The sequence below is a fragment of the Chionomys nivalis genome, chromosome 10 (assembly GCF_950005125.1).
Source record: "Chionomys nivalis chromosome 10, mChiNiv1.1, whole genome shotgun sequence".
NCBI lineage: Eukaryota > Metazoa > Chordata > Mammalia > Rodentia > Cricetidae > Chionomys > Chionomys nivalis.
In genome coordinates, this window is record NC_080095.1 from 26,116,037 (window position 1) to 26,128,972 (window position 12,936).

Here is a 12,936-nt window from a genome sequence, read left to right on the forward strand (position 1 = left end):
AGAATAAACACAAAGGGCAGCCACATCAGCTGGGATTGCACTGCGCTGTTGAAAAGCATCTTTGGGCAGTAGCGTAACCGTTATTGAGTGGTGTCCTTCCTAGAACATTTTGTTAGAACTCAGAGGATGGTAGGTTTACTTCTAGTCCTAACTAAACTCCGGAGTTAACAGGGGCTGGAGGGTTGAACTGGAGCAGTACCAACCTGGGGATGTGCGGTGTGTAGTCAACAGAAGGTCTATTCCAACGCACTGCCAGCAAGAGTCCCATGTACTCACTTAGATGCCCACAGGACAGAGTGCCAGGATTTTTACATGCATGCTATCATTTAATTTTCATAATCCTCTTCCATAAAGTGATTATTATTTCTATATTATTGAAGGGGGAAATTGATGCTCAGTGACACCAAGGAGGTTGTATGTCAGATATAGTATGTATGTGTGCATATATGTTGGTATATATATGTTGGTAGCACAACTCCAGTTCTGTCTTAGTTTAATTTCTGTTACTGAGCTAAAACACCCCTACCCAAGGCAATTTAGTAAAGAAAGGGTTAGTTCAGCTGGCAATATTAATCCACAGGCCAAATTGATCTAGATAATTCCTCAACTGAGACTCCTTTGTCAGGTGACAAAGAGACATTAAAACCAGCCATTAAATCCCTACCCCCAGATCTTACAAGTTCCCTCTCCACCTAAGCACTCCTTCAGAGGAGACCAATACCAACTGAAGCAGAGGCCCAGAGACTTGGGATCTGTACTTGTATGGTAGTGGTTTACAGAGTGAAATTGATTCTTAAAAAAATATAACACTTTGTGATTACACACATAAAACACATTATTGTAGATTATGTGGAAGACATACATGTATCCCCCCCCAAGTGAAATTCATTTGAAATTTTCATTTATCTATCTCCCAGCAGTTTGGGGATGAATCCTGGCTTTTTCACAGGTCCAGGGCAAATCTTCAAGCAGAAGGAAAGGTGGCCAACAGAGATTGCTGGGCAGTGCCCCTGGTCCCGGGACTTAGAGGCATGCGACTTTGGCTGGGCCACATGAATTTCCTGAGTACTGTTTCTGTAAAGTTATGCTCACCCACTCAGTTTGCTGGGGTGGACCCACGATGGTCTGATACCTGTCAGTTACCTGGCTGGGAGCTAGTAAAAAGTGGGTACGGACTCAAGGTCCTCCTCACTCCCCTGGCTGCACTGGTGTTGGGGTGTGGGTACCAGGAAGCCCAGGCAGACAACTGAGCCACATGTCTGAGAAAGAACACACAAGACCTCTGTCAAGACGGGTCAGGAAATGCGGCTCCCTCCTCTGAGCTAGGGTACAATCCTTACACTGAGCTTGTGCCCAAGGGAGGGGAGAAAGGTCCACGCTGTTCCCCCCCCCAAATCATTTGCTAGGTCTCAAAAACAGACTGAAATAGTTTTCACAAACAGGTCCAGTTGCTTCATTTACTTCATCCAAATGTGACAAAAGTTCTGCAGAATCCAATAAGGCAATGGTACTTCCCATGGCATCGTGCAGCCCAGACAGCCCCGAGACCCTGAGAGCCACCCAGCTGAGCTCTCAGGAAAGAGACAGGGCTCTCTCTCTCTCTCTCTCTCTCTCTGGAGAATAAATGTTAAACATAGCCACGGCACGGTGCCATGTGGCATCTGCTTTGGTCCTGGAGCAGAGTTGACATGGTTGGTCACCTGAGCCCATGGTTTCCTGGTTTCACTTGCTGATCCGTCTAGTATTTCTTAATGTCTCCATTCCTCTTGTCCTCTGGATGAGAGGCCACAGGGAGAAATCCTGGCTCCTTTGTCCCCGCTTATCCCCACAGTGGCGTCCCTGAGAGCTTTCATTGTAGAATTCACCATGTAACTGGTCTCAGCTTCCAGCTTCATAAACCAAACAACCTGTCTCTTCTCTTACAGCGTTCTGGTTGCCCTGCAACCCAGACCTGAGATGCAGGTGGTTTCCTGGGAGACAGTGCCAAGACGCTGAGGGGAGGGACAGGAGATGTGAGAAGGGGAAAGTGTGTTTTCAAGATGACTACTTTAAAAATTGGCACCTCATGTTTGCTAAGATATGTGTATCACCAAGGAGACAGGAGACTTAGCCTCCAGATCCTGCCCCTGCTAGGCTGAGGGTCACCCCCGCTGTTCTGGGTGGCATGGGTTCACATAGCTTTGATCCTTCAGGGCACTGATTGGTGGTGGGAACTGGCCACCGTGTGGACAACAGTGATTGGTTGATCACGTGGACTTCCAGGAACCTCAGTGTCTTTCTCTATAAAATGAGACCTTGTTGCTTTAACCAAGTTGTTCTGAGCTTGGAGATGAAATGCCGTATCTTGAGGACACATCCTGGGGCTGGGTAGTGGCTGGTGGAGGCCAAAACATTGATTTCCTCAGAATCCTGTTTGGGGAAACGGCTTGAACTCAGGTCACTACTCACCTTGCTTAACGGCTTCTTCAACGAGCTTCGTATGCAAGCTTAGGGCTCTCTGATCTACCACCATGGAAGTCTCCTTTCCCAGAGCCTGAAGGAAGGCGGCTAAAGCAATGGCTCCTGGCGGGCCGTCTGTCTCTTCTGGGGGCTCGTGGTTGACATGTGTGGGGAACCCAGTGGTGACTAGTATCGAGCGGGCGTGAGACAGTGACAGCGCAGCCCGCAGCAGCTCATCTTTGTGTAGCAGGTGCCTGATCCCCCGGTTCCCTAAAATCACAAAAATAAAGCAAAAGTATCTAGATTATTGTACTTAAGGTAGAAACACTGATAGTGTGGGCTGTGTGGAGTCCAGAAGTCTTATGGAGGGCTGTGGCAGGCTCAACTATTTGTAGGGTCACACTTCCATCTCTGGTCTTCTGCCTCTCCCCTCTCTCTTAGCTAGGGTGGCCATGAGACTGGCTTAGTCTCAGGGAGCGTGAGGAGACAGTACGTGCATGGCCCTGCATTTCCATGTTTCTCCAAGCACGCCTATGCTCTTCTTTGAAATGTTGATAGCTACAGCCCGATATGATGGCAGAGCCGCTGGGACCCCAAGCAGCTGGGTAGAGCTGACCCAGAACTCCCTGAAAACCTACTGTGTGCTGTTTCATGGAGGTAGCACGGCCTTCTGAGGCATTTGAGCATGGCCTGTTGAGGCTCATTTGTTAGAATAGTTTGGCGAAGCCTAGTAAGTAGAAGAATAAATAAAGAGGAAAGGAAATGGCCTACATTCACTGGGAAGTCCTCCCCACAAGCCCAAGACAAGGTCTGGGGTGCAGGTATTCCAGGAGACGGTAATACCCGAGAACACAACAGAAGATGAGATCCAAAGAACCACTAAAGGACGAGTGTGAGCCAGTTAATCCTGAGGGCAACCAGAACTCTGTCTTGCTTGAGAGTCACCAAGAAGCCACAGAGGATGCAGCCTAGAATTGCCCTACCAGAGGACCAGAGGCTACCCAGTTGTTCATTGACTTCTGTCCCCATTTGGGGGAAAGGTGGCCCATTAAGGGGTCAACTTCCTTGTACTCTGTGGTCTGTGCCTCCTATAATAGAGACGGATACAGACTGTCCTCTAGTGGAGGAGTTAAGCAAACAGGGAGCCATCCACTGTCTCTGTAGAAGAGCCCATTAGACCCAGGGGACAACTGCTAGCACCAGGCCCGGCTGCCTCAGAACAGGCCAGAGGGATGTGGAGAGGCGCTGAGCTTCACAAAGAGAATTAGGGATGCTGGGATGCTGGGTTTGGACCCCCATATGGAGGTACCACTCCAAATTGAGACAGGAACAATTCAAATGCAGGACCTGGCACATGAGAGCTGTGTGTCCTTGGTCCTGTATCTGGGTTTTCCTACATGAAAAACAAGGCGGGTAGCAAGACGGAGGGAGTCTGTGGAGACAGAAACTCCCGACTACTGGGTTGTTGAAGGGGGAACTGGAAGCTGGGGCCTGGAAGGTGATTTTTCTTCAACGTTTTACCATTCTCTCATCTGTCTCCAGCATCCCTAATAAAATAATCACAGGTATGTGTGAAATTTAGTGAGAAGGGCGCCTACTATGGCCTTGTTTGTGGTTTGCTAGTCAAATGGCGGTACTCTCACACAATGGAATGTTATGCAAACATTAAAAAGGATGTCGGGAACTGGCTGTGCTGACTCTTTCCTGTGATCCCAGCCTGAGGCAGGTGGATTGCCGAGAGTGCCAGGCTAGCCTGAGCAATAAAGAGAGACTTGTCTCAAATAGACAGACAGTATGTAGGTGTTATAGAGATCATTTCATGATATGAAAAGTCATTATAGTTTATTAAAAAGCTTATCATGGTGAGGTTCCATTACATATAGTCCTGCATGCTAAGATTTGGGACCAAACAGAATGACTTTAGTGGCAAATACAAGCCTATTAATAATTTATTGGTTGTGATGGATTCTGGTAGTTCAAAAATTATGTGTGCATTTGTATGTGTTCTTGTGCATGTATGTGTGTGTGTGTGCATGTGCATATGGAGGCCCAAGATTGATATCACGTGATCACGTGTCTTCTTTGATTGCTTATTCCATTCCATTAATTTCTTTCTTCCTCCCTTCCTTTCTTCTTTTCTTTTTTTCTTTGAGCTCACTGATTTGGCTAGGCTGACTGGCCAGTGAACCTCCAGGATCTACCTGTCTGCCTCCTTAGCTTTGGCATTCCGGGCACACACTGCTCTGCTGTCCCTCCTTCCTATACAAGCTTGGGACTGAACCCAGCTCTTCCCGCTGGTGACATGACAGGCACTTGACCAACTGAGCCATCTCCTCGGGCTCCAGGATTCTGGTCATTTTTATTGATTCTTTACTTTCGTACATTTTCTTTCTATAACTTAATTTTATTACTTAATTAGATTTTTGAGACTGGGTCAAGTTCCAATATTGAATTAATGACCCCTGTATTTAGGAGGCTGAGGCTATTTTCATGTATTTTCTGATGGTCCTACGCTGAGCACAAAATCTTGATGACAAGACAGAGAAGAATAACAGTATTTTATAAAACAAAACTGGGTGTAACGTGCTTCTTGGCTTACGATGGGCACTAAAGAGAGCGAGAGGAGCGTCTGAGCAACTGAAAGCTGTGTTCATCACACACACACACACACACACACATTTAAATATATATGATGATTTCATTACCAGCGCAAAAACATTACTATAAATCTTGTACCCTCCATATCCTCCAGACACCTCAGACACAAGTCAATGTCCTCTTAAAAATGACTGAGGGGCTCTATTAATAAGCCCAGTGAGTAATGCCCAGCTCACAGCACACTGTCGTTAATCTTACATCTGCTTATTCTAGTGGGAATTGAAATCATCTATTTTTCTTGCAGATTAAAGATAGTTTTTCACAGATGAAATCAGCACATCAGACGGTCATAAATCTGCCTCCTCTGGGGCTCACGCCTCAAGCCTTGCCCCCCGTCTGCAGGAGCGCCTACGGGAGACATTGTGTCTGACCTTTCTGCTCACCCTTACTACGGAATGGGTGAACGGAGGTGGCAGTAAATCTTCTGTCAGCTCCTTCTTTTAATCTCAAAGCTAATTTAAGAGTTAATAATTCATCTTCCCTCATGACGCTGCGTTAAGTGGGGGTGCCATCAGCTTGGGTAAGACTGCCCAGGAGGAAGGAATTATTATGGAAAAAAATTAAAATATCTACCCAAGAGAGTGCGGGAGTACTCTTTAAAAAAATAAACCCTACATGTATTCATGTGTGACTCCGTGCGCGTGTGCATGCCCATGTGTGTGTCATAGCCTGCGTGTGGAAGTCAGAGGACAACTTGCAGGAGGTGATTCTTTCCTACCACATGGGACCTGAGGATGAAATTCAGTTGTCAGCTTGCTAGCAAGTGTCTTAGCCACTGAGCCATCTCGCCCAAAACACTCCTTTTAATTGTTCAGGCAAGAATATATAGAACTCTATGTGCGCCATGAGCATGTCCTTAGTGGTGTTTTTATGGTAGGCATATATGATGAATTTACTATGTATTCATATGTAAATAATAGCCTCTAAAAATGAAAAAAACCAAGCAAAATCAATAAATTAAACAAAACCAAACATGTCCGAGAGTTTATCAGGAAGCTCAGCAATGATCATCATTCCAGCCCTGGTGGACAGAAGCAGCCATCTCTAAGATGGTCTGCTACCTTGTGTCCTTGGTTTGGCCAGCAGGGGTCATCAGGCTTCTGGGGAGGTCTGTTTCATAGCACTGCGGGGTGGGGGGTAAGTGGGGGGCAGCGGCACTGCTCTCTTTAGACAGTCTTCTGAGGCAGCTCTGTGGTTCCTGGGAGTCTCCTCTGCACTCTGGCTCATCCCTCTGTGCTCTCTGGGTCCACACTTACAGATCCCAGCATCTGACTGGGAAATGAAATCCGTGAGACTCTGGGGGAGGCCATATAAGTCCCAGACATAGCCAGATATTTGTGGCTCCCCTCCAGTTCTCAGAACACCACTCCTGAGAAGGTACAGGAGGAATGGGATATTCTAAGGAATGCTAGAGAACTTCTTAACTGTCCAGGCAAGAAAATGACACACAATTTATATTTCAGATTCTAATTTACACAGCATATACAAACCATGGCTGACAGAGTCAGTAGACAAGGGTGCAATATCTACCCCAACCACCTCTTGTGAATGTGGACTGGGTAATTCTTAACCTTATATGCTTTGTTTTCGTTTACTAACTGAAGTTAATAAAAATCTGTCTCTTAGAGACACTGGAACATTTGCTAAGATGGAACATGTATTGGCTGAAGCCCAGAGGTAACTATGGCACAGCTAATGTTGGCCATTTAGCGCAACCCTGGCAGGGAGGTGTAATTGTCTGTAGTCTTGTTGCACTGATGAGGAAACTGAGGCAGGAAGTGTCTCACGAGGGCAGGCCGTTGGACTAACTGTACTGTGGAACTGTCGGTGACACAGCGCCCTCTGCTGGCTACCTGGGATTAGACTTTCATCTCCCAGATGCAGACCCATGCAAACGAAAAAAGCTTTCAACCTTTCTCCATAGACCTCCTATCAGCAGGCTCCCTAGAAGTTCCGAGCAGCCTTGGTCCATGCTTAGAAAGCTGGCAACTAAATCAGGTGGTGTGTGGCTGTAATCCCAGCATTCAGGAGACAGAGGCAGGTGGAGCTCTGTGAGTTCAAGGTCGGCCTGGAAACTTCCAGGACAGCTGGGTTTGGCTGTTACACAGAGAAAATCATCTCGAGACAAAACAAAAACAAAAAACAAACAAAAGAAAGAAAGAAAGAAAGAAAGCTGGTGGTTTACAAGCTGAAGAAGGGCAGTTATTTCCCTGAGATACGAAATACAGTATACAGTCCTGCTGCACAAGGCTGTAGCTTAGCTGCCTGGCCCTGCCACTGGGGTCCCCAAATGAAAAGCAATCTCACACCTTTAATCCCAGCACTCGGGAGGCAGAGAAAGGAGGACCTCTGTGAGTTCGTGGCCAGCTTGGTCTACAAGAGATAGTTCCGGGGCAAGCACCAAAGCTACACAGAGAAACCCTGTCTCAAAAAAAAAAAAAAAAAAAAAAAAAAAGGAAGGAGAAGAAGAAGAAGGAGAAGGAGAAGGAGGAGGAGGAGGAGGAGGAAAGCAATCTTATGCCCCCAGCCCTGATGCCCAGTGTTTAAGACATGCATATAAACTCACTCCCTTGCTTAGTATTGGAATTTGAAAAAGCACAGCCATAAAGACAACAAAAGTCACTCATAATGTCCCTCCCTACAGACCCTGTGGTGGTTTGAATAAGAACTAAGAACGGCCCCTTTAGGCTCTTGTATTTGAATGCTTCCACATCAGGGAGTGGAACTGTTTGAAAGGATTTGAAGGATTAGAGGCGTGGTCTTCATAGAGGAGATGTGGCACTGGAGGTGGGTTTTGAGGTTTCAGAGCCCTTGTCAGCCCCCTCCTCCCAACTACTTCTCCAGCACCATGCCTGCCATACCTGCAGCCATGCTCCCCACCGTGGTGATAATGGACTAAGCCTCTGAAACTGTAAGTGAGCCCCCAATTAAATGCTTTCTTTTATAAGTGTTGTTTGGTTATGGTGCCTCTTCATAGCAATAGAACTGTGACGGAGATAGGCCCTCAGTCTCAGTGTCTTGGAGACTATTCTTCTGGTCTTTTGGGGGATCATACATGGTATAAGCTTTTAAAACTTCTTCGATTAAGTTTAAAAATTTATGTGTGTGCGCATGCATGCATGTGTGCTCACACATGCCATGCTGTGCATATGGAGATCAGGGGACATCTTGTGGAAATGTTTTTGCCTTCCAGTATGTGGGTCCTCAGGTTGTCAGTCTTGACTGTGAGGGCCGTAACCAGCTGAGTCACCTTGTAGGCCAGTGCCAGCATTTTAAGGAACTATACTGTGGAAGGTTTGGATAGTTTGCCTTTTTCATGGAAGGCTTCAGTCACTAGGTGTAAATGTTTTAATTATTTATCTATTTATTCATTATATGTATTTTGTATGTGGTATATGTAGATGTGCATGTAGATACGTGTGTGCAATGTGTGTATGGAGGCCAGAGGTCAATGTTGAGTGTCTTTCATAATCACTCACTCCTTATTTTTTGAGACAATTTTTTTTTTCTGGATTTTCGAGACAGGGTTTCTCCGTAGCTTTTGGTTCTGGTCCTGGAACTAGCTCTTGTAGACCAGGCTGGCCTCGAACTCACAGAGATCCGCCTGCCTCTGCCTCCCGAGTGCTGGGATTAAAGGCGTGCGCCACCACCACCTGGCTTTTGAGACAAATTTTTCACTGAACCTGGAGGTCATTGATTTGGCTAGGCTGGGTGACCAGGAGTGCCAGGGATCTGCCTGTTTCTTCAACCTCCAGCACACACACATACACACACACACACACACACACATACATACACACATACAGACTCACTCACACACTCACATGCACACACATACACTCACACACATACATATAAAATCACACACACTTACATACAGACTCACTCACATGCACATGTGCACACGCGTGTGCACACACATACATCCTGTGCTGGGATTACAGATATGTATTACCATGCTGGAATTTTCACATGGGTTCTCGGGTTCTGAACTCAGGCCCTCCTGTTCGAGCAGCAGCCACTTTCCCCATGGGGCGTCTCCCAAGCCGTGAACACTTTGTTCTTACCTGGGTCTATGGCGATTGTGGACTCCAGCCCTCTGATCTTTTGAACCGCAGCGGCTGACACTATGCTGTAATGCAAAGGGTCTTTGGAAATGGCGTGGACTTCTGGAACCACCTCAGGAGTCGGACAATTGGCTGGGGATACAGTGTCCGTCAGAATCTTCACCGTGCAGCCTGGAGTGCTGGTGAAAGCCAGCGGAGCCTCTGAAACACACAACAGGTGGGGCTGTGACGTCACCCCACCAAGCGCCATCCACAGTGGCGGGGGAAGATGGCCCCAGCCCCAACTCTGTCAACAGGATTCGCTATGCGTATGCTGGCACCAGCCTCAGAAGGAGCCGACTTATGGCTAGAGCAAGTTCTATGTGAACAATTGCCTCCACTTTGTTGGAAAGTGGAGGTGGGTACGGTGGAAAAGCGAGGTGCTGCCACAGCTGGAGCAGGGGCTCTTAGAGATTCTGTCCATCACAGCTGCGGATATCAGTAGGCACAGACTGAGATCAGTGTGTGAAGCCCCTCACTTTACCTTCTAGCAGACGTTAAACTGGGTCCCCTCTGTGTATGGAGAGTCTGTTTTCTCATGGCATTTCTATTTCTCTTAAAGCAGCAACACAGCCCTCCCTTGCTAGATGACGGCCCTAAGCGTACGCTAGCATCATCCTCAGCAGTGACTGCAGTGTGGCGATGCGTTCAAGTTTCAGGTGTGACTCCGCCTTTCCTGCACACATCCGTTAAGTGATAAGACAACGGCTGTGCCTTGTCTGCTCGTCCTCAGGACTCAGCGAAGTGCTGGGAACTGAGTGAGCCCTCAATAACAGTTTGCATCAGTGAGACAGGCACTGAGCCATCTCTTAGCCCTTGTGCCTAGCTTCTAGGTGCTTACTTAGTGTATCGACTTTCTCCCTGCTGCCTTCCTTGGCATCACTGTTGTCTTGGCATACTTTACCTCTACCTGGCTGTGTGCTCCTCAAGATGGGGCACCGTTGTTTCTTTGCCTTGCACATAGTAGGTGTTAAATAGATGGCAGTGTGAGATGGGTGGATGATATATTAGATTTCATAGACATTGTAACATTTCTTGGATTCAATAGAAAGCCAGAGTCAGCCAGCATCCAAAAGGAGCATCTACTGATAGACCATAAGCTTTGCATATGACCTATAGAGGGTGCGACCATTGACTCTGAGGAATGGTTACCCGTGTGTGTGTGTGTGTGTGTGTGTGTGTGTGGTGTTAGACAGCACCTAAAGTGATCACTTGAGAGCCAGGTACACACAAGAGCAGTGGGCTGAGAATGTGGCACAAGGCTTTGCTCCTGTCAGTGTGTGGGCTGTACAGCAGCGACTCCATTGTAAGAAAACTCGACACGCTGAGGTGTGAGAATGGTTCGTTGTTGTTTCTGACTGGTGATGGCGTCTCTTCTCACCCCACCACCTGTACACATCAGACCTAAGAGGGCTAGGGTGTGTTGGGATGTTCCCAGCTGTGACATCTGCTTTAGAGGCACAGTCCCTGGTGGATGGCAGGAAAGCCTGCTATGCTGGGGTATATTTACTGTCTGCGGTGGTTTGAGAGGAAATGCCCCCCCCCCAAAGGCAGTGGCACTATTGGGAGGGGTGGCCTTGTTGGAGGAAGTGTGTCGCTGTGGAGGTGGGCTTTGTGGTCTCATATATGCTCAAGCCACACCCAGTGTCTCAGACCATTTCCTGTTGCCTGCACAAAATGTAGGACTATTAGCTCCTCTTCCAGCACTGTGTCTGCCTGCATGCTGCCATGTCCACCATGATGATAACAGACTGAACCTCTTATAAAGGTTTTCCTTTATAAGAGTTGCTATGGTCATGGTGTTTCTTCATAGCAATAAAAACCCTAACTAAGATACTGCCTGTGTATGGACGTGTGCATACCTGTTTTATCCCATACCTAGAAATGACCACAAGCTCCCTGAGGACACAGCATTGCATGCCTAGCATACAGTAAGTACTTGGTGCATGAACTTTTAAATAACAGTAGAATCCCGTGGATCGTGCTGTCTATGTCTTGTCGCCATATCAGGAAGATATTCTGATAGTTTAAAACAAAACAACATTAAGCTTGACTCTTCATAGTGGAATGGCTGACCTGACCAGAATTTTCCAGTGTCTTTGACAACAGGCTGTAATGGTTAACGCTTGGTATCAGTATTTCCATCACATTCCTGTTTCTGGCCGCCAGGGGGCGCCCTCTTCCGTCTGTTCATTATAACTCTAGTTCAGCCTTTTTGTGTGCTGCAGGGTGGCGGGGGTGTGTGTGCTGATGATAATTGCTTTTAGTTCTTAATATCCATCCAACTATTGGTTGAAAATATTCAAAAGAAGATTATTTGTGCCTGGGGTGAAGACAAATAGGTTTATTTTCTTCTTGTCACTTACCCTTAAAAACACAGTATAATGGACACAGAGATGGCTCAGCAGTTAAAAGTATTTGCTGCTCTTGCAGAGGACTTGGTTACGGTTCCCAGCAGCTACGTGGCAGTTCACAACCGCCTGGAACTTCAGTTCCAGGGGATCTGATACCCTCTGCTAGCCTCCGTTCACCGCACATACACACGTGCAGGCGAAGCATTTACACACATAACATAAGTAACCCTTTAAAACTATAATAGAACATCTATTGGCATGTATACTGCATTGGAATCCCATACAGTCTAGCCTGAGTTGGAGTGCCCAGGAAGGTGGGAAATGGTTAACACTGCCTTCTTCTGGGAGAAGCTAGATTTCAGTATTGAGGGGTGTAGGGACTGGTCCTCAGCAGATACTGGAAACCGGCTTCGTTGTAAAATTCCGCTGTGTTTCTTGACTTCATCCTTTTGCTTTCAAGGCTCTACCAGTCTCAAAAAGTCAAGCTGAAGACCGGTTCTTCCATTAGATCAAGCTGTGAAACTTCAGCAGACGGAGAAGTATTTAATCAGAAGGTTCTTGCACTAAAGACCAGCTGCTATGGTGAAGCGACTCAGCCCTGGGATTAAGCGGAGAGAGTGGGAGAGACACCATAGATGCTTGGGCTTTGTTCGTGTTTGTTTGCTGGTGCTGGGAAGGGGGTGGCGAGGAGATCAATCTCAGGACCTTAGGCATGCTGGAAAAGGGCTCTAACACTGAGCTACATCCCCAACTGTAGGCCTGTGTTTTCTGAGTTTGTTTTAAAGTTATTAATCTGTAAACCTGCTTCCAAGATCTCCAGACCCACCAGGTTACATCTGAGATCAAGGCAGTTGTACCCTTGTACCCCAACATACTACAACTGATGACTGCTTCCAGGCTGGTCAGCTGTGAAGGCCAGAACACTGGGACGTCCTCGGGCCGACACTCCACGTAATTCCCATAGTCAGGCTTTGAAAGTTCCTTGATTCCCAAAAGTTCTGCAGGTGGAGAAAGAAAACAGGATTCCTCTGGTGGGTACCACATGGATGCACTGAGTTCCCCACGGATGTTTCTCTCAAAGAAACGCTAGTTGTAGCATTATCTTAGATAGAAAATGAGGAAGGAGAGGAGGGACAGGAGGAAGAGGGGGAGATCATAATGGTTAGTGGCTGAAGTTTTAGCAGATAAGGATGTTCTGTAACTTGGGGCCCATGTTGACTGGGACAGTCAGGCCTGCCATCGCCAACTGCCGGATGTGGTTTCTGGAGAGAGTCTATATCTCAGTACTGGTCTTGTAGCACAGATTCCTAACAAATCCAGCATTGTGCGTCATCTTGATAAAGACTGATTAAGTTACACAGCTGTAACCTCTGTTATCG

At 47.0% G+C, this 12,936-nt stretch overlaps 1 protein-coding gene across 1 annotated transcript in view; it reads right to left on the reverse strand.

The window, feature by feature from the left end:
* The window catches only part of Dglucy (D-glutamate cyclase), a 77,656-nt gene that overhangs the window by 21,509 nt on the left and 43,211 nt on the right, over window positions 1-12,936 (reverse strand). Inside the window, exons 6-8 of the mRNA XM_057783260.1 lie at window positions 12,433-12,555; window positions 9,165-9,365; window positions 2,449-2,709 (exon numbers count right to left, since the gene is read on the reverse strand). Coding sequence (XP_057639243.1) covers window positions 2,449-2,709; window positions 9,165-9,365; window positions 12,433-12,555 — 585 coding nt within the window. The remainder of the gene's footprint in view (window positions 1-2,448; window positions 2,710-9,164; window positions 9,366-12,432; window positions 12,556-12,936) is intronic.